The following is a 21,647-nucleotide window of genomic DNA, read 5'->3' as shown; positions in this document are numbered from 1 at the left end:
CTTCTTAACACCAGAGGAATTTTAGTGATTTATTATCTGTACAGCATGGTATGTGTTACATTACAGTGATAAATGAGCTCAAAACCACTGAAGTAAATGTCTTGAATGTTCACTAAGTTGGAGTATGAGATGACAAGTCCCCTGTGACACTGGCAGCTGAAGATGTGTAAATGAAGTTGCCATTTATGGTTAGTTATTACCTCTCATCAAGGTGTTTTGAACTGAGGCTTATAAAACACATTGACAGTCTAAGCAGCTATAAAGATACTAGGTAAAAAGATGGACTCCATGGCAAATTAACATTAAAAACGCACATTGCCTATGGGTGCTTCTGTTGCTTGGACTCTGGAGCACTGTCAACACAGATAAGAATCAGCTTATCTTTTTCTATTAGCTAGGTCTCTCCCCCTGCCGGAAGTGCACCTGGCTTTTGGCATTTGGAGTGGGTAAGGGTTGTGCTAACTGGGGACTGCTGGCAGTTTGCCACATTGGTACAGTCACAGATTGATGTGCCAGAATACTTCAGTATTTGAACTCTCATCTGTTTCTTTCCCTTCATTCAAAGGCTTTGCCCAAGGTTTGTTCACTGAGATATAAAATGAGGGTTTGTTTGGTGTTTCAGAATTTCAGAAGCTGTGGAGGAGCATTCCTGTGGATTCTATGGATGAGGAGAAAATTGAAGAGTACCTGAAACGACAGGGTATTTCTTCCATGCAAGAAGCTGGACCAAAGAAGATAGTAAGAGTTACAAATTACAAATCTTTCTCAGAGATTCCTCTTCTCAACCCCTCAGTCTTAATTCCAAAAGAAGGAAGTGTCAACTGTTGGTCCAATTGGTTGGACCAATTTAAGAAAAAGTTGCAAAAAACAATGCTGTAGCCAGCAGTCAGTGTTTGTGTAACTTGTTTGAGCCAGTGTAATCCAAGCAGCATCAAAAAGAGGGCAGATGCCCAAAGTCCCTGTATGCTGCACAGTGGAGGCTTCCACTTAAAGTCATACAACGCATTCAGAGCAAAAGAATAGTTACTCTTCTGGGAGAAGGTTCCCCCCCGCCCCTTCCCCCCTTTCTACTAAACAGCTTTGAAATCCTGCTAGGAACCTTGTAGCCTCCCCTTGCACACACACACTGCCCTAAGCTGAGTGCAGTATGCTCATGATTTACAAGGAGGCCAAAATAGCTGGAAGTTCTCCAAAGATGGTTCTTTTTCTGGCTTTAAAGCTTTTTTTTTTTTTTTTTTTTTAAACATAGATTTGTATGTGATAAACCATTTATTTTCTCTTCTGCACTTGGCTTCAAACTGCCCTTGCATCAGAGTCCTTCCACATGGGACTTTTTCCTGCTTTCTACTAGTCTCTGTGTTGTTTTGATGCCTGTCATCATGTAGGTACCTCTCACAGATTCCTTATGCGTTAAATGCAAAGTCCTTGGGCACATAATTGCAGATAACATTACAGGATATGTACCTACTTCTGTATCTGTGTAGGAGTGTTCGGAAACTTTAGTTCTAAATGCCAGCTTTACTACAGTGCATGAGATAGGAAGGCTTTGCTATGTCCCCTGCCTGAATTTGAATTGAATGCGGATGCTTCTTGCAAATCAGGTGCCTTTTTCTCCTGCCCACCCCCTCTCCAAGCATGGTTCTCCTATGCAACAACCTCTGAGGCAGTGATGACTGGCATAGCGTCCCATATCAGGTCAGAAGATGTCGCAGCTGGAGTGCAGACCTTGTGAGCACTGTTTACTTTCTTCTTGTAGGCTCCTATTCAGAGGAGGAAGAAACCTGCTTCTCAGAAGAAACGTCGATTTAAGACTCACAATGACCACTTGGCTGGAGTATTAAAAGATTACTCTGATGTTGTTCCTGGCAAACAGTGACCAGCTGAATTCTGGAGCAAATGTGTTTTTATACAGGTTTTTTGCCACTCAGGCTCAGTGTCTGCTCGTGGAAAGACTGACTGTATATAGTAATGTGATATTTTTCCCCATCCCAGCAACTGCTGAGATAAAACAGGTCAGTTTAAGAGCAAGTATGAACTACTAAATTTAGAGTTTAATTTAATTAGCTAATGGGAAATGCCTCTGTAAGTAAGAGGCTCTCACCAGTTGCCTCTTGGTTTAGAGTGATAAATGGTGCTCAGCGTGTAATGCAAGAGTTCCTGTCCAGTGCTTAACTCTGCTTTTACATTGCTTAATGGGTATTTACCTGGAATTTTTTAAGAGGAGCTTTCTGGTAGAATTGAATACAGCATTTGTTTTACCTGTTTCGGGAAAACCTATTCCTGAAAATCACTGCAGGTGAGTTTCTTTCAGAGAGTTAAAAACACCCACTGTCTGCATATTCCTACCTACGGTAGGATTAAGCTTTACTGAAAGGTAGTGATGTCTGAGGCTGGACTCAGAAATACCCCTCTCCAGAACTCCCAGCAAGCTGCAGGGTGGCATTGCAGCTGCAGCTTCATAATGAGCATCAGAAATTGCCCTTGGCAATTTCTCATTGCTGCTGTAGTTGTACATGTTGCACAGTTATGCACTATGGACAGGATGGAAATAAAATGATAGTGTAATACTAAGGCAAATTTTTTAAGTAATAAACTTATAATACTGGTTTCCAGTGTGGCTTCCTCAAAGAATGAGAGAAACAGCATTTTTCACACTTGTTGCGTTGTCCTTTTCAAAGAGGTAAAAGAATCTTTGCTATATTTTATTTTCTCAATGACTTACTGTTCTGGGCTAACACTGTCATCTTTTATCTTTCTTGTTTGGGGGAGGGGGAAAACCACCTTAGATGAAAGCTCCCTGTAGATGCCTGGTGTTCTATGCAGTACAGACTGACTAACGTGGAATGTTGCCAAATTATGTTCTCTTGATAACTTATTTTTATGTACTGAACCAGAGTCGGTCAATGCTGATATTGTTTTCATGCATTGCAGGAGAGGGGCAGTTTTTCTACACTTGTGGGGTTAGGATCAAAGATAAAATAGGTGACTGTGATATCTTGCCAGCAGCAGATTACTGTTGCATGCATGTGAGCTGTTGTCTTGCTCAACATATGAGGCAGGGATTGAAGCAGAGGCCACCAGATCTGAACCACATGAGCTGACGAAGAGTAAGGTGTTGTTGCTGGAGCACTCAACAAGTTATGTCTGCTTGAGGAAGTGCAGGAGGCAAAATAAACTTGTCTAAGTGTATCATTTATCCGTCTGCATAATACGGCTGGTTTTATAGTGTGCTCTTCTGAGAAATGAATGCTTTCAACATTGCACATGTCAGTCCTTTCTCAAGAATTGTTAAATGTCAGTAGGAGGTTTCTTTTATATATTTATATGTACTTGTTTATATGTGTGTATACATGCATACATATATATGTATATGCACAGAGCATGCTGCTCCACAGGCTTTGAAACTGTTTTTCTTTTGTCAGCACAAGCTATTTCTCTTGGTGCTTTCTATTTTGCCATTGCAGCTCTGCTTTAAGGCACCCCTGACACACTTGGAAAACTGTTCACAATTCCTCTATCTTCGCTAAAGAACAAAGGTTCCCTTCCATCTTCAGCACTTTTGAGCAGCGATTTTTTTTTTTTTTTTTTTTTTTTGTGGTGATGGTCAGTTTTCTTGCTCAGACAAAGGCAGAGCTCTTAGTGAGCTCTGAGCTACTTTCCATGTCTTGCAAGGTTTTAATGCCTTTAGGTGCAACTTCCCAGTCATCTCACACAGCATTACCCTTTCTGCTCTACAAACCAAAGCATGCAGGACAGACTGTAGAGTAGGCCATCTGCTTTGTTTTGCTTCTGAAGTGGTTAAGATAATGAGGCTAAAGAAAATGTCTCTGGCTATTTTTGAAGATGGAAATTATGTTAGGTCGAAACAATGAAATAGTAGGAAATGAAGATTTACCTAGCAGCTCTGTGTGCTGTACTGGCAGTGCAAGGCTTCAGTGTTTTAAGGAACAAACTGATCCAGTTTGTGACCAGTTGGAAAGATTGGATTAGATGTATTGTCCCACTGGTGGAGGTGGTGTCCTCTGCTACACTAGTGGAGAGGGCAAAATAACTTCTCTTACTTCTTAAGGTACATGAGCAAAGCTTGAAAATAGCTGAAAGGAGGCTCACATTGGCCCCTTAGAGGTGGTATGGAACACAGAGGGGTAGTTATGAAGAGAACGAGTTGAAAGAAGAATGAGCCTCTCTCTTTTGTGGGTTTGAGGGGTTGGGTTTCACTTCTCAAAGATGCTCCCAGCAGTCCCTGTGGGGTTTTTCCAAGACCTTTTAAAAATCAAGTGGTGCAACTTGAAAATGTCTCGGTGTATATCAGCATAAGTCTGGTTGCTTAAATCATTTTAGTATCACTCAAGTCCACTCCAGCCTCTTCACAGCATAATGTCCAAATCAGACTTTTTGCTGAAGTTTAGCCTAAGAGTTCACAGCTGTTAAAACCTTAAACCTACTTCATCTCCTTCCAGGGTGTTTTCATCTATTCTGTTTGGGAAGATGGTTCTCCCTGTGCCCCAAACCATCGTGAATTCAGCTTGCTTGCTTCGGCAAAACCCTCATTCCCTCAATCTGACAGTGCAAAGGGCTGCTAAAAGGCATTCTTGCTCACTCTTGAGGGCTTTGGACCTGTTGTTCCATTTTTCTCTTCCTTTCCTGGCAGGATCTGTGTCTAATCAGGGTGATAAAGGGACTCAGGCCACCCTTGATAAAGGTGGCAGATCCCTTCATCATCTGCATTTCAGGAAGGCTCTTTGGCCAGCCCCATCACTGTGCACTCCCCTGCCATGTAGGGACTTGCTGCTTTCCTGAGGCTCCTCAGCTAATCTGTGTCCTGTGTAGCGAGAATGTTCCTCAGCACCTCAATTCAGTGTGTCAATCCTGGCAAGGCTGTCATTGGAGCCTTTTCCCCCTCTTAGAGGGAGAGAGGGGGATGTGGGTATTGATGATCAATTCTTCTGACACGGCATCCTTCTCTTTCTCCGCTGCCATATACTGTCACTCTTAGGGTTCATCCAAAAGCATGACTGACTTGCATCTTAGCTAAACATGCTGGTGGTTTTTCTGCATCTCTTGCAGAGCTGAGGTACAGGGGGGCTCTGTCCTCCAACTTGCACAAGACAGAGCCTGGCACTCAGCATCAGCACTGTGTGCATCACCTGCCAAAAATGCGAAAAGCTTAGCAAGCTCTTCAGGCACTTTCAAAGAGGGTAATGGGCTGCCGGAGCTACCTGTGCCCAAAGGGAGGCGGACTCCTCTGCAAACAGCACGTGCTGCAACAGGAGCCGGAGTGCATCGTACTTTTGCAGAAGGGCTTTTCTGTGCAGGTTGCTGGCTGAGCTGCTGCCTAATCTTGTTCAGATTAGCCAGGAGTGGAGAGGTGCTCAGCTCCACCCCCCGTGATGCTCATGGGTATGTGGACAGGACCTTAACGAAAGGAGAAAGTTTTTTCCCGTGACAGGAGCTCTCTGAGATACGTTGTTGCTGTGTACACCATCCTCTTCCTTGCATGATTGTATCTGGAACTGAGAAGAAGCTGAGGGAAGCAGGCATTTTGCTCTCTGTGTGGACAGTTCGGAGCAGAAGGGGGTCGGAAGAGATATAAGCTGAACCCATAGGTTCACATGGACGAGGCTCCAGTTTGGGTGCTTGCTGCGTATGTACGTGCACCAGGACAGATGTGTGAACTACACATCTGCAGCAGTCACTGGAGTTACTCCCAAGGGAACACACCTCTTAACAGCTCTGCAAGCAGGGAGATGTGCACTGATTAGCATGTTTCCTGCTTGAAATTATGCTGGTTATCCTTCCTGTTTGGAAGGAGCTGTGCAAATTCCCCTGTGATGAAACTGGGAGGAGGGAGCCTGTGGGGCTGGCTGAGTAGTATCACTGATAGCCCTTCCTCTCTACCCAGGTATCGCTGTTCTAGTTGCCTGGATTTGCTTCTGAAAACATAATGTTACAGGGCAGCAGTTAGTGTCACCACATGTTACTTGCAGGATCAGGGGCTGTGTGGGCCCTTCAGGAGGGTTAGGTAAGTGACGACTGTTACTCTGTCCCAGGCAGGACTTGCTGTTCATTACATGTATATATTTGAATCAGGCCTTTTATTTCACCTGCTCCTCCCCACTCCCAAAATACAAGCACTGTCGTGCCCCCCTTGATAGCCCAGGGGTGCCTCACCTCTAAACATTCAGCTCTACTGGCTTCTCGCCTAAAAGTTGCTGCAACTGAAGATTTATTCCATTTCTTCTGTTACAATGATCATTCTGGAAGGGGATGGAACAGCAGGATTTTGCATGGTTGAATGAGAAAACTGACATAAGGTGGTTTGTATCAGAGCTAATCTATAATTCATCATGATCATTCAAGGCTTTTAGAGAGCAGAGGAAAGAAAGGCAAGGGAGCCCTGACAAACGATGTAAAGACCCTGCACATGGATGGAGCCAGCGAGTGCTGTCACTTCCGATGAGTGCAAGCAGGCGGTGCTGGGCCACTGGGGAGAGCTGGGTTCCTGGTACCTGCTGATGAGGGGAGATTGCAAACTGCAGATGACTAGAAGGAGGTATGGCACTGACATCTCATTATTTCCAGGTTGGCTGCTTGCTTTCCGGTCACTGCTCATGTACCAGACCTGGATTCCTTTATGTGTTACTGCCTCAGGGACCACTGGCAGCTATTGCATCTGGGGAATGATGTCCAGTAGGGTTGAGTGCTTATTGTTTACTGGTTAACACTAGCAAGGCAAATGGCTAACAAACATTGGGGAGAAGAGAGCTCAGACCAGAGTCTTCTAGTATGTCCCTGCAAAGGGCTATCTGCTGCTTGCGAAGTCAGGGATACAGTTGGCTAATCAAGGTCCACCACTGAGTTGTCACCAGGAGAGGAGTCAACCTTGGAACAGCATCCCCAGCCATCTCGGGTACCTTGCACTGCTTCAGCACTGCCCAGCCTGGCTCTGGGGGTGTACAAATGGCAGCACTGTGTCAGCCAGGACCCCTGGGCCTGCGTTTTGTTATAATGCAGCAGACCAGGTGGCTTGGGGCTCTATCCTCGCCACTGAGTCTACAAAACCCCGGAGCATTTCTGCTGAGGGAGGGTCTGCTTTTGTATTATTTCCTGGGTCCGTTGCTCTGGCTCTGTAGGTGTATCCCTAACCACGTCTGTCTTGTCAGTCTTGTGCAGGATCTCTGGACACCTCCCCTTAAAGCAGATAGGAAAGAATGACAATTCCCCAGGACAGAAGGATTGTCTGAACACAGCAGGGCTCTCTGCAGGGAAGCGAGTTCTCGGGTGTGCTGGCTATTGCGTTGCTGTGTCCTGGGCCACATGAACAGGCCTGTGGCCAGCAGAGTGAGGGTAGCTCAGCCCAGGGGAGGCTGCACCTGGCTATGGCGTCCAGTTTTGGGCCTTCCATTGAAAAGGGATGTGGGGAAACTGGAGAGGGTCTGGTGGGGGCTACCAGGGAAGGTCAAGGCTAGGTCCCAGGGCCTGTGAGGAAGAGGGGACCCTGAGCCAACTCGGTAAGACAAGGAGGTAGCTGGGGGGATGATGCCTTGTAATTGAAAAAAGAAAAAAAAAAAAAAAGAAAAAGGGAGGGAGTGGCTCTGTCCTTGGATGTTTCAAGCATCACCTAGACCAAGCCCCAGCTGCCCTGCTCTTGGGCTCTGAAAACCTGTCAGTGCTTCTGTAGTTGGAGCCCATGTGTTGGACTCCATCAGCCTTGCGGGCTGGGGTGTCGCGCAGAGTGGAAGCACAGCAGAGGAAAATGGTGGCTGAGGCAGGAGGTTTTCCTTCCATTAAGTTAATTTTTTGACTGTACCTGCACTTCTAGGCTTATACCCAAGGCATGAAGTACCTGTGTGATTCTCTTCTGTCTCCATCAGTTATGTTGTCTCCTCTGTTCCCTTGGGAGCTAGCTATTAATTATGGAGACCTCAGAGATGAAGCACAGACTCTGCTAATGGTTGACCTCCCCATGTTTTAGAAATATTTTGGGATCTGCTAATGGTATTTCTTAGCTTTGCTTTTAAGCACCACCTTCAATTCTGTTTCTAGCAGGACAGTGAGGCAAACAGCAGCATTTAAATGCTAGGTGAAGCCTGGCTTTCTGGACAGCCTTCAGTGCTGGAGATGGATCTGGGGAACCGTGCTCAGCTCTGGTTTTTGAATCTCTTCCCCCCCTGTTGGGGCACCGACGCCTGAGGAAGTCTTCTGTGCAGGCACTGTCGGGCTTGGTGAGGGCTACCCCCATTTTGGGTGCTGATGCTTTGCAAGGTAAACTTTAGGCTTTCAGGTGTGTTGCAAAATCCCGTGTGTGTGGTTATCCCCATCCTTCCCAGGGTCATGGGGACAGCTGATGCTCTAGCAGGGTGTTTTCCAGGGCACATACAGCCTTCTTGTGCTGGTGGAGATGCTCGCCTGGGCAGGGAGCACAGAACTGTCTTGCTTGGGAGCTCTCAGGCAGTGCAGTCCCTGTTCACGCCTTTTGATTTCCCCGAGCCTTCAGAATTGGGGAGTGAATCCACGGTAAGCACTGCATCCTCCCTCTGCCTCTGGGGCTCTTACTGGCCTCAGCTATTCTTGCTGTGCTGGGTCTTCACAGAGCCGCCTCTCCGCTGTTATGGTGACGGCTTCTCTCCCACCCTGCATCTCAGCTGGTTTTACCCTTTGTGGATGTCTCCTCAGCCTCTGAAGCTGGTTAGCCAAACCCCCGTGCCATCTTGTCTTTCCTCTCTTAAGCCCTGTTCTTCCTTCCCCTCTTTCCAAAAGAGTCTGCAGGAGCAGGGGCTGGACTCATCTCTCCTCCCATCCCCATCTGGGCAGCGGGCACTGTGGCCGTGTCTTGGCGCCAGCTCCGTCTGCCCTTTGCTCTCCCTGCCCTAGCAGACCTGTGTCTCCGTTCCTGTGGTACAATCCCCCAGTCCCAGCCACTGCCTCCAGGCCCCCTCACTCTGTCTTTGCTGCTGCCTGCACGCATGGCCCCTCCTTGTCCCTTTGCCCATGTTGCAGCAATTCCCCTGCCTGGCCAAGCCATGCAGCTTGGTTGTGCCTGTCAAGATTCAGGGAGCTAGTGCTGTGTATTTCTCTGCAGTCCTGCATGGTCTTTTTCCTGCCTTCACTGTCTCTTTGCTTCCTGCTGCCTGTCAGTGGCAAGTGACCTCAGAGATTGCTTTGCTGGCCTCCTCCTCCTTGCTTGCAAGCTCCTTAGGGCAGCCTAGGAATGCGGAAGGAGCTGCTCCCATCTTCCTGGAGCTGTCTTCTTGTGGAGCAGTGGGGGGAGAAAGGGGGAGGGGAGAGAAAGACTTTGGAAACAATGAGCATGCATTTTCTCATCTCAGTTTTTCCATGTTTGTTCCCCCAGGCCTATCCCTGGTACTTGATGCCAGCATTGGCCTGGGAGTCCCAGTCCCTGTTTTGCAATCTGCTTGTGTCAGCCAGCAGCTTGGGGCTTCCTGTAAGTGGTCCGATGGTAACTGGAAAAGAATGTTCCTCGGGCCCCTGTGTAGAAAGTTCGTCAGGGGCAAAGGGGACGCTGGGGTCTGTGCTAATGGGTTGCAGCCCAGCTGCTCCTGCCCCTTGCTAATGAGAGTAATGGGAATCAGCACAGAACCAAAAACATTTTGATTTAGAGGAAAAAAAATGGTTTGAGAGATTACATATTTTCAGTAGGGCCCTGCTTCTTTTCACAGGGCAGATATGACTGTGCAGATACTGTGCCCAGGCAAAGTCCAGGAGGACATAATGAGGGCTGCTTGTTTCATGGCTTTCTTAGCTGCAGGATGTTTGTTACTGAATCTGCTCCCAAAAGCGTCAGCATCTTTCACTAGCAGCAGTGCTCAGGATGGTGGTGTCAGCCAGTTACCGCTGCTCTGAAGAGCAGTTAGGCTGAGCAATGAGTTCATTTTGTTCTCGCAGCTTGTCGCTCTCTTCCCCTCCTACCCCAGGCCTGCCAGCAAACCTCCTCTCCAAATGCAACTTGGGAAGAAAGCTGGGGCTTGCAGTGGCCGCAGGGGGATTAGCATCTACATTAAGGGCTTAACTCTGCAGCTCGTCTCTGACAGCCAGGGGTTTCAAATAACGCTGTACCTTTTTCTTCCATCCTGAAAAGCTTGTAGTGTGCTTTAATGTCATTTAAACATGATTCTCAAGGCTGCTTTTGCTAAGCTGGAGCTCGCTACTGGTACTTCATTGTAAGAGTCCAGTCTGTTGGCTGAGGCTGCTAGAGAAGTTGGTCACATTTGTTTGGCAGGGGGCGGAATTTGTAGCTCAGACTTACAGACAGCTTTTTAAAAAATTCTTAGCATGTTTAAAAAACAAAGTCTAGCCCTTTGTCTCTATGTTACATTTGCCTCTTCTATGGCTGAGCTCCTATGGGCTGAGCTCATGGAAAATCGCAGCTTAGCTTCTGTGCTCAGCGCCAAGATTAGTAGGTTTAAAAACTAACTGATAACATCTTTGTACACTTGGAGTCATTTCTTTAAAGCCTGCTGATCTCTTCCAGCCTGGATTTTGGAGCTTTCCTAAAGATCTAAGCAATCTCAGTAGACAGTATCTGCCCTGAAAAATTGCTGCATCTATTAGAAGTGTTGCCTTCACCCCCACCCTGAGGAAGAAAGAAGGGTGCTGGGTTGCCGTTCCCTGGTGCCTGGGGCTCAGCAGGGTGTTTGGGATCTTCACCTCGCCTCTGTGGAGTGCAAGTCATGGCCAGCTGGCTGTGTGATGCTCCATCTCTGCGCTTGCAGTCAGCGCTATGTTCACCTTCCTTTATTCCAAGGCTAACAAAACCTGAACTGTTCCTTCCTGCCCTGAGAATTGACCTGACATCCTCTTGGGTTGATTTTTGATAGTGGATGATGGCTCATTGCAAACAAAGACTCCTCATTAAATTGTTTTAGGTGCTGTTTAAGTGTCCATATTCCTTTCCAGAGAGCAGGGCCCTGTGCCTCGAAAGGACTAGCACACTGCAGGGTTCAACCAGGACTCACTGCTCTGTTCCTAACCAGATACACAGCACATGGCACTCTGGGCATAAGTTATAATAATCACTGGTTTTATTTTTAAAAAAATTACAATAGAAAAGTACCTTTAAACATATTTCCAAAAGCGGAGTAGACAATGTGGAAGCTTCTTTCCTCTCTTCTCCACAAAACAAAATACAGGAAATAGTTTGCTAAAGGAGTTAGTCCGTTGCTTAGAAATGCTGGTATCATTCCTTTTAGATCCACTTGATCATTTGTCTTGGAATTGATTTGTTCTCAAATCACCTTTAACAATTCCACTTTTTATAGAAAACCCAAATGAGCCAGTTTCCTTTTCACCGTCTCATCCCCCAACAAGGTTCTGGAAGCCGAAATTCTCAGCGGTTGTATTTTGGCCCGCCCACAAAATAAAAGGAAAGAGGAAAAAAAAGAAGTTTATGATGTTTAACAAAGCCTTGTGTCTTCAGTACAGCTGTGAAACCAACTATGGTGAAACTTGGACATCCATTTAGCAGCAGCTAAGCTCAGTGTACCCTGCAGCACTGCTCTCCCTGCAGGAAAGGGGTTGGATAAGTGGCAATTAAAGGAGAAGAGTTTTGCTCCTCTTTTTGCAAGAAACTGAAGTCACTTTGGGTTTTTTTTATTATTATTATTTGAAATATTTCCTGGAACAAGAAGGATAAGGAACTGTACTGCTTGAAACAGTCTCCTTGCTGGTACACTGTCTCTGTAAACATTACAAATACTGCTGCAGTGATGTTAGCAAGCCTCTCTTCTTGTCTTTGTTCACACGTGGAAACATAGAAATGCTACACAGCAAGCAGCTGGACTGGCACAACCTTCACTCTTAAATCCCAGCTCAGCAGAGTGCTTTGGCATAATGGCAGGCATGTGTCTTAAGTCCCTCAACTTGCTCAGGACTTCAGCCCAACCTTGAGTAAGCTGGTGAATTGCAGGTTTGGTTTTCTCATACAGCAGTTTATATTGCCAATAACAACTTCAAGCAGTCATGGCAGGAGAAGGAGGCAAATTCTCACCTTGCTACATATGTGGGCTTTCTCTGCCCATCCCTGATCCAAGTGTTGTACCACGCCGAAGCTTTGCACAGCAAGCTATTAACATAGCCCTAAGGTAAAAAATCACCGTAAGAAAGTTTCTGATTGTCCTGCCTGGTGTCATTTGGTACAACTGGGAATAAAACTGTAATACTGTAAGTGTACACAGATGTGTTTCTGACACAGCCAGAGTGCACTAATTCCTGGCAGGCTGTGTGCCAGGGGGAGCACAATTCCTACAAACTTGAATCACGCATCTTTAGATTTGCACACAGGTTAAAATCATGCCTTTGACATGCAGCTGGTGGGGTGGGACAGGGGGAGAATAGAGACTCTTAATTACACGCATTCAAAAGTCAAGCACAAAAACTGTGGTCCAACCCAGTGTAAGATTGTCCTATTTAAAAAGTTTGGTACAAAAATACTTGCTCTCATTTTGCTTTTGTAGTCTGCTTTCCTATGGTTCTGTTTGAAAATACTTTTCAAACGCTACAGCAATGCCTGTCAAACCATGCTTTCAGAAGTAACACACTCTTTCTTACAAATATACAGTGTAAAAGAAGAAAATATTATTACTAGTTATGCTTTTCGTTTTCTTCTAGGAGAGCAGATGTGTGATAGAGGCTGTGGGAAAGTCTTGGAGGAATCCAAACTTGTGTGAGGTTTTTTTCAAGCCTGTAACAATAGAGAGAAACATGTTAAAAAGCAGCCGAGATGTTGGTCTGAGACAAAGGTGGAAAAGGGTTGTGGCTAATATCTGCCCTGGACGCCTCTGCCAGATGTTTGGTGAAGAAGCTCCTGTACTTCCCTCATTACTCCCCTTGCTCCCTGGATCGCTTTAGCCCCTGCGAGCTCCCTCCTATTGTGCTGTGCGCCACAGGAAGAGACGAGCAAGTGCCTGTGCACCTCTGGGCTGGCTCAAGGGCTCATCCCAGCCTTGCCAGCAGTTGCTGTGCCACCAGAGTATGAGGACTGGGTGTTTAGGGCATCCAAACACCAGGGAGCTACATGTGTGTACTTCCACAGCACCCAGAGTGTGGGGACCTGCGCAATTTCCAGATTTCCTCTCCAAGGCAGCTAAAAATATTTACTATGGACCTTGAATTCCTGCTGTGGAAAGGTGCAGGCTTTGCTGTCCCACTCATAGCCTGGTATGCCACTGGGAATTTAACTGAGGTGGTACTAGCTGGGAAGTTCAGAGTTAAATTTGAGTTGAATTTTGCACTTAAGAGGAATTCAGCCTCCGTTGATCCAAGGCAGGAAGCAAGAATGGCAGCCAGATGAGATTACAAATGGGTAATTTAAAGCTGAGAGACATTCCAAGGCTGTTGAAACTCTCCCCCAGATACAAATGATAAAGGCAGGAAATGCAGAGCTGCAGTTAAGGCTCTGGAGAAGTCGCACCATGCCACAGTGGGAATGGGAGTGGCGACAGCACCAAGCAGGGCAGCCTCTGTGGGGAAGAGCCTGCTTCGCTCCCCATTGCTGCCTCCTCTGCTCCCTGCCCATTCCCACTCAGTTCCCGCCAGTCGCCAGGGCGGCATCCAGCTTCTTCAGGGATGTCCCATTTGCTTCCTCACCCCCCCACAGGGGCAGCAAAACCCAACCGTGTCCTGCTGTGGGGAATGGCACACAAGCAGCCCCCTCACCCAGCCGGCACTGGTGGGCTGGGAGACTTGCAGCAGCCTTACCAGCACACTGTGGTTTTGTGGAGAGCTCGAGAACCCAGTAGCCACCTTGGAAGACTCCATTAATACCCACAAGACTGACTGTAGGCCACCATCACACACCTGAGACCTGCGAGAGGACACAGAAAGGGTTAGGGACACCCAGCCGGCAGCCATGGCCACGCACTGGCCTCAGCTGTGTGGGGCTGCCCCAACTCCAGCCAGGCCTCCCGGAGCAGTCCCAGGGTAGCTGCAGCCTCAAGGGAGGCTGGGGGAACGAGAGCAGCAGCGAAACCCTTTCTCCTGTGTTGCCATGCCACAGCCTTTTCTGGCCGGAGGAGCCTAGCAGGCAGTGGGAGGTCCTCACCTCCCTGCCTGGGCAGCATCTGTCCCCACCACACCCCACAGAAGCCACGGCCACTGCCAGCCTGGGTGACCCTGCAGGATGGCAGCTGGCTGAGCAGGCCTGCATTGCTCTGGGCATGCAGATCTGCTCCAAGGGAGCTGCTTGTCTCCCATTCCCAAATACGGCTTTGCTTACGTTTTAGCTGGAAACATTGGCACGCTCCATATTTTGGAAGAACCACTGGTTCCCAAAGCCTCAACACTTCCTATTTTTATCCACTGGGCCTAAAATAGCTGGCAAATGCTTTGCAGATACAAGAAGTTTCAGGTTGGCTGCTGCAATGCAGTGCCCTTGCCACAGGCAGTCATCCTGCCCTCCCTGGGGGTGCCAGTGTGCGGGGCCCACTCTGCACCACAGAGGCAGAGCAGTAGCACTTGGCTGCAGCTGCTCAGAAGGGATGGGGACACAGGCAGCTAATGCCAGCAGCACACCTAGGCGCTGGGGCCTCTGCCTCATTGCGGTTGCTGGGATTTCTCCGTGGGTGGGTGCAGACATGGCACAGGAGCCTCCCCAAGGGTGTTTCCGATGAGTTTTCCCTTCCAGTTCTTCAGCTTTCTTGCAGAGTGCAGCAGGCTGGGCGCTAACAGTGTATATGGGTGGACAGCAGCCCCTCTGCTGGCTGGCGGCGGGGGCGTCACCTGCAATAGTCAGGGCAGCCTGGGATAGTGGTGCACATGGTACTCTGCGTCAATCTTCCATTTTACTCTCCATCGTTTATTTATCCACTAAAGGCTGAGTTATTTGCAGAACTTATCTTTCCAACCTCCCTTTCAAGACTTTTTCCATCCAAAGAGGTCCCAAGTGTAATCAAATCAGCCCTCTGCCCCCCAATGCAGCAAGCAGCCTGGTGCTTAGTAACGCCATGCTTTTCATTTTGGCCACCCAGTCACCCCAGGCTGCCAAGAGATTTTTCATTAAGTTTTAATGAGATGCTTGCATTGCACTCAGAGATGGAGGCTGTCTTGAGCCAGGCAGGGAAGAGCAGAGCCCCTGGTACCAACTTGGTTTGCAGAACCCACACTGTCTCCACACCTCCCCAGCAGGCATTCGCTGTGGGCAAGGCTGGCCAAGAGCGTGTGGCTCGTCTCCTGAAGTAGCACAGCCTGGGGAGACACGCATCCACCTTTCTAGTACACCATAACGGGGACACCGAGATACTGGGAAAGCGTTGAGGATGGCATTGAAGCCCCACAGACACCCATCGCTCAGCAAGACATCCCTTTCTTGACCTCAAGCATGGAGGGGATGAGGAGGGCACCACGTCCCAGTGAGTTGTTCTCAGGAGGAGCTGTGTTTGCCAGGACTGAGCCAAGTCCTTGCTGCTGTCCGTGCACTGGCTGCACTCCGGGCCAGGCTCGCCTGCTTGTTCGGTATGTGCTATCAAGCATCTCTTCCTGCAGAGCCTGCTCAAGTCTCTTATGTGGGGTCAAGAATATTTGGAAAAGAAACCCATTGCCAGAAACCATATCTGATTCAAGAAACACCCTGTACTGGAAGTTCCCGGAGACTGGGAAATAGCATTTCTGCTTGGCCTGTTCTAACTCTTCTCCATGCATCTGCTTATGGCCACCACTGGAGACAGGATTGTGCACCAGACAGACCTTTGGTTTGTCCTGCTATGGTCTTTTTTTATGTATGTTCCTCCTTCTTTTGAATAAGGCTGTACCAGCTCTTCTCTGAACCTTTCCCAGTTGCCATCAGCCTTCTCTTGTGCTGCAACCCTCAGCCATGAGGCACCTGCCGAGAAACGGCCTCCCTAATGCCAGCGCTGGGGCAGGCTGCGCACGCTACCCCCCTGGCGCTGCTGGAGCGTGCCTGGAGCAGTCCCAGGCACCGAACCTGAGGCCCTGTGGTGCCATCCTTCTGCATGGCAGCATGGCTGGGGACGGTGAGATGATGGCCAGGAGCTCATGGAAAGTGCTGGAAATGGCACGGGCCCCATGACACCAGGGACTGGGGCTTGATGTGCCACCTGCAACTTCTCAGACAGCTCTGTGTGCCCGGGCAGTGCTGGAATGACTGCCCAGCAAGCTGGTCCCTGCCAGCGCATAGGCCTGTGCCCTTGAGGGAGGCTGCAAGAGGATGAAAGCAGGCACATGGCCAAGGAAGGGACCTGGGGACTTGGAGAAGCCAAAGCGGGCAACTGCCTCAAGGCTCAGCATGGGGCACAACGTGAGGCCCCCCACCCCCCACCCAGTGCCCTCCCACCATCTCTAGGCTTGTTCAGAGCTAGGGGTCGCAGCGGCGCGTGGGAGGGGCTGGCCGCGGTGCCAAGTGCCAGCGCTGCACTTACATGGCATTCAGCAGAACTGACGGGACTTCCAGCCCTGAGAACCAGCCTCGGAGGGAGGGAGCCAGCGCATCTGGAAAGACAAGAGAGGCAGAGGTAAGACAGGCGGCACTGGGCTCCCAACATCGCTCAAAACCCAGGCTCTGAAAGAGCCAGGCACTTCTGGGCTCCGATTTCCTGACCTGTCCCCCCGGCCTTCCTCTTCTGTGTCCTCCTGTCTCCAGGCAAAGGACAGACGGAGTCAAAATGCAAGCTGGGGACAGGGGCAGCAGATTGCTTCCAGCTCTGGTTTGCCCAGGCTGCTGTCCACAGTGCCTGTCTGCATCCCCACGGCACTGCAGCCCAGGGTCCCAAGGTCTCTTCCCCACCTCGTGTTGCTGCCTGCAGCCACAGGGACAGCAGAACAGGCAGGGGGAGTCGAGAAGAGGCTGGAGGGACAGCTGCGAAAGTCACATACGGGACCCAGTGGGGACAGCAACACAAAGGGAAAGGCACCATCACAGTCCCCCTGAGCGGGAACCACAGACATTGGGCCCTCTTCTGACACCTTAAAGCACTCACAAAATAGGGCAGATGTTTGCTCCACTGCCTCTCCAAACAACACTTCTTCCACAAGTCAAGTCTTGCCATTAGCTGCCAAAGGGCTCCTGTATGAGCTACCTGGCCAAAGGCAAGAGATCCAGCACTCCGCAAGTCCCTTGGCTAACAGGAAGTCAGACAAGCCATTCTGCAGCTCCCCCTCCCAGCGGTTTCTGCAGCAGCCTATTGAGGAACCTGCAATTGCATTTCTTCTTCTGTACCCTGCATGTCACTGATCTCAGGCTGGGTGCTGGCCAGTTCTGTGGCAATGGCTACTGAGTTTTGGCCAGAATCTTGTTAAAAAGCTTGTACAGCAAGCTCTTGCAGAAGGATGGGCTCCTGTACATTGCCGTGATGGGTTGGTTGCGCAGTGCTCCTCCATAGCTCCCTGGTCTGTATGCCCAAGCGGAGCAAGGAAAGAGCATGCTGAGTTGCCCAGGTACTTGCTAGTGCTCCACAACAGATCTTTCACCTGATGCAACTCACAGCAAATTCTCCTGTAATGCAGCTTGCAGGGAGGTGACCCTGCAGAAACTGGCTCCAGTTTGGGTGGTGGCACCCCCTCTCTGCTGCTACCCACCAAATCACTGCCGCTCCTCAACACCAGCAGCTGGGAGGGGGTGAGGACAGGCTTCAGCTCCGAGCACAGGCACAGCGGCACCCAGGGGTTATGGGGAAGGTAATGATGCAACCTTCCTCACCATGCTGAAAACAGCCCTGCTAGGAAGCTGTGTGTGTGGCTGTGTGGATAAGAAAAGGAAACACCTCACGGTTACTTCTGCCTGGGGGCCTCTGCCCCTGGGAAGTCACCAGTCCCTGAGCAGAGCCGAAGCTGCCTCTCAGGAGGAGAGCTGTGCTGCTGCTGTGGGAGTAGGCAGTGGTCCCAAAGGAGGAGGCTGCATGCAGCCAGGATGCAGACAGCGGATAAAAGGTACCCAGGACCCCCAGCTGCTGGGGGTTGACAGGGAGGAGAAGAGGCAAGAATGGAGGCAGGCAAGGTGGCGTGGTCCCTGTGCTGTGCCTGCTGCCACAGTGCCCTGTGCCACCCTTTCCACAGTTGGCCCGTTGCCCCTAGGGGTCAAGTTGGAGATGCTGCCGATCTAGAGTCATCCCCTGCTGAGCCCAAACCAGTGAATTACAGCAGCTTGAGACTGTCCACCCTGTCATGAAGCATCAGCAGAACAGGGTGAGGCCAAAGAAAGGCCACAAAGGTACTTGGAGCTGGGGCACGTGGTGCACGAGGAGAGGCTGCCTCCCTGCCTAACCTACCTGCTGTCCACCACCACTTAATGGGAGTCACAGGAAAGATGGTGCGAAAGGACAAGAGCCACCAGGCACAAGCTGCAGGAGGAGAAACTCTGATGGGCCAGAAGGAAAATATCCTTCCACTGGAGAGCAGTGGGGCCTGGCCACCAGCACGAAGGTGGTGGCACCCATGAGGACATGGCCCTAAGGACCCTGATGGGGCTGTGAGGTGGCACTGCTTGGGACCCGTTCCCTCTCAGCCCATCCAAGAGAAGCAGCACATGCCGCAGTGTGGGTATAATAATACCAGATAATATATCTTCAAATGCCTTTTGGGTTTCTGGTCAGAGATTTGGCAACCTAAGTATCCAGCACCATTTCTGGCTTCCTGCCACCTCCAAGCTGTGCCCCAAGGTGGGGATCAGAGTATTTCATCACTGAGGTAGTAGGGGTAGGGCTGGCGGCAGGTTTGCCAGCATTGCTCCCTCAGGGATCACGGCACTGGTGCCTGGAGCTGAGCTTGGACAGTGCTGCCAGCCCGGCGCCCAGGCCTCACTACCTCCTTTCCTCAGGAGAGCCTTGGAGGGGGGAGATGCCAGATGCAAATCCCGAGGGAAATCATGCCAGGCGCCAGCACATGTTCAGCATGCCCTGTATGGCTTTGAGAAGAGGGGCACAGGCACTTTCCGCTCCTTTCCAGGCTGATCTTCTGTAACCAAGAGAGAATATAAATGACTGCGACTTCCCCAAGAGAGGCCAACTGAGCAGAAGCAGCATTTGTCACATGGAAGTGCCTGCACACCATTTGCTGCAAAAGGGTGTCCCCCCATCCTGAGAACCCAACCAGTGCATTAGTGTTTTATGCTCTGGCATCTTCACTTACTGCTGGTGCTTTTCTTTGGGTCCTTTCCAGATGGAAAAAAGGTAGCAGCTTCACATTCAGCTGGTATCTTAGACTGATCCAGAGCTGACCTTTCCCTGGACTTTGTGCCAACTGCATGTGCCTTTGCTTGAGAAACGTGCGAATTGTGCCTAGGAGCACTATGGCAAGCTCTGCTGCCACTTGGAAATGAGCAGGCATCCAACGAGCACGGTCCGGCACCAGCTTCCCAGGGCATTCCCTGCAGCGGGTGAAGGGGTTTGGCCAACACCCACCATGTGCAGGAAGTATCAGCTAGAAAAGCACCCTCAGAAGTGATGCGCCAGCTTCTCTCTTCCCTGCTTGCCAAGCCATTTCTCTGAGCCACAGAGTTGTGTGTGGGGATGTGTCCGGCATGTGCCTGCTCTGCCACCCCCTCTGCCAGCACTTCTCCAACAGCACTCACCATCTCCAACCGAAGAGCACAGCCCGTGTCTGCAGGCTGCCTCTTCCTCTGCAGCAGGCAGGTCTGCGGGGCTCTTGTTATGGTGAAGAGGAGTTTGATTAAGGTGCCTATGGGAATTATCTTGTGCAGGCTAGACACAGGGACTGAGAAAACCCCTACCCCTACTTCACACCCTCCAAATTACTGCCCAGCTGCTATATTGTGCCTGCACCTGACTGCTGACCACGCTTTAGGGTGTTTCACTGAAGGCCACCACAAGCTAGTGACAGCCCTGTGTCTGAAATTCTCCAGTAAGGCACATTTCTATCATAAAACTGCCTCTTTTGTGATGTTTTTGCACAGGTCTGTTCAGCTAGCATCAACATAGCACCCTGAGCTGGGTGCTCTGCTGCCCAGATGTGCTCCTCACATCACAGGCACATGCAAGAGTGGCTAGAGGCCATCTCCACATGGCCCAAACCGGTGGGGGTTTCCCCCTGGTCAGACATGGTGCTGCTGCAGGAGCTGGCAGACCACACTGCCTGCCAGCTGCAGCATGGAGGAGCGAGTGTGGCTGGCCGGCGCTGCACCACTCGGCTGAGACATCAGCTGTCTCAGCGGGAGCCAGAGGAGCTTTAATAGCACACGACGACTCTGCTCAGCGGCTTAAAGACAGGCACTGAGAAAGGACTTTCTATATTAAAATAGACCGCGTTCTAGGCAGAAGTAGATAGAATATATCAATTACATCAAAATTTAACTTAGTTACTGCTAGCGAGCAAGTAGGGTCACATGTAATGACAAGAAATGACTCTGACACTCAGGTTTGTGCCTGATCAGAAAAAAAACAAAACAAAACAAAACAAAACACTTCAAACCAGAGCATGCCCACAGTCCCAGGCTGGCTCAGCAGTACCTGAGAGAAAGCCCTTGTGTATAGTCACAAGTGCCGTGTGCTTGGTGGGTGCACAGTACAAGTGTGCTCTGCACAGCTGCATTTGCCTGCAGCTGAGCATCTCTGCAGACACCGTGCTGCTATAATGCTGCCCCTGCAGAGCTCAGTTCTTATTTTAGTGGCTCCACTTCCCAGGTCAAGAGATACAAGTAATGCAGCATGGGAATGCTGGCAATTGCTTGCTCGGGTTAGAGCTGACAAGCCGCAAGCACCATGTGGATATTTTGCATTTGCAAACCTCAGAGAGCAAGGACCGCACTTACATGACCGTTTCCTTCTAACCAAACACCAAAGCAATTATCCGGACATTTCCTGTGCCTCCAAAACAGTGCAGGTGCTGGCCGTTAACAGCTATGTGACAAGAAAAGAATGTATCTGCAATAATATTTACCATCGCTCTTCCTATAAACAGCAGGGCCTGAAAAGCTGGAGTTTTGTCCAAATGCTAAAATTTGTTTTTAAGCCAAGCAGTTTTCCTCCAATCTCAGTTGCAGGATTAGCAAATCGCCCTCCCTCTGATCACTGCCTGTGTTGAAAAGCTCATTTCTCCAGAGTTTAACAGATGGCTGTAACCCAGGCTTCCTGCGTTCAGCTCCCAGTAATGGCCACGCTTTACAACAAGCAGGTTCGGATAACCAGAAGTGCACGTGGTCTTGCAAATAAATGGCTAATGCCATTCTTGCTAACCTCTGCAGGAGCACTGTGCTTGTGGGGATGGTAGGCTGGGGCCAAAAGCCTTTCGGATGCTGTGGAGCTTATCTAGCAAATCTGTTTCCATTTGCTCATTTCCTTCAGCTCGCGGCCAAACTGGAGCCAACAGAGAGGAGCAAACCTCGGGGCCTTTAACAACATCCTGCGTGCCGGCACCTCACAGCCCTGGCCGCTGGCTGCAATGAGAAGAGCCGCCTGTTTCTGACCAGCGGGGAAATGCTTCCTGGCTGCTCCAGATGGCTGCCTCAGCTGTGGAGATCACCTGAGATGAGAGCTGGAGGCTGGCGCTGCAAAGCAAGCTGGTCTCAGGATAGGACAGGCACCTATCAGCCACAAATGGAGAAAACCTCTTGCTAACCATCACCCTCTAAATTTTACCAGCTCCTCTGGACACAGGATTTTCCTCCTCTCGAACTCTGCTAAGAGAAAGCAAAACTACTGTGCAGTTGAAAGGCCTTTCTGGGG

General features: G+C 49.7%; 2 protein-coding genes across 4 annotated transcripts in view; one reads left to right on the top strand and one right to left on the bottom strand.

Annotated features, from left to right (window-relative positions):
* GTF2E2 (general transcription factor IIE subunit 2) overlaps positions 1 to 2,607 on the top strand; it is a 28,917-nt gene extending 26,310 nt beyond the window's left edge. For all 3 annotated transcript variants that reach the window (XM_026116354.2, XM_026116355.2, XM_026116356.2), the window contains exons 7-8: positions 623 to 738; positions 1,757 to 2,607. In XM_026116354.2, the coding sequence (XP_025972139.1) occupies positions 623 to 738; positions 1,757 to 1,876 (236 nt within the window). In that variant the 3' untranslated portion in view covers positions 1,877 to 2,607. The remainder of the gene's footprint in view (positions 1 to 622; positions 739 to 1,756) is intronic.
* An 8,413-nt stretch (positions 2,608 to 11,020) lies between these two features.
* RBPMS (RNA binding protein, mRNA processing factor) overlaps positions 11,021 to 21,647 on the bottom strand; it is a 47,490-nt gene continuing 36,863 nt past the window's right edge. Inside the window, exons 7-9 of the mRNA XM_064510278.1 lie at positions 16,392 to 16,461; positions 13,717 to 13,822; positions 11,021 to 12,700 (exon numbers count right to left, since the gene is read on the bottom strand). Of these exons, the coding sequence (XP_064366348.1) occupies positions 16,399 to 16,461 (63 nt within the window). The 3' untranslated portion in view covers positions 11,021 to 12,700; positions 13,717 to 13,822; positions 16,392 to 16,398. The remainder of the gene's footprint in view (positions 12,701 to 13,716; positions 13,823 to 16,391; positions 16,462 to 21,647) is intronic.

This window comes from Dromaius novaehollandiae, chromosome 4 (assembly GCF_036370855.1).
Source record: "Dromaius novaehollandiae isolate bDroNov1 chromosome 4, bDroNov1.hap1, whole genome shotgun sequence".
Classification (NCBI taxonomy): Eukaryota; Metazoa; Chordata; class Aves; order Casuariiformes; family Dromaiidae; genus Dromaius; species Dromaius novaehollandiae.
This window is presented reverse-complemented; position numbering and strand designations above follow the sequence as displayed.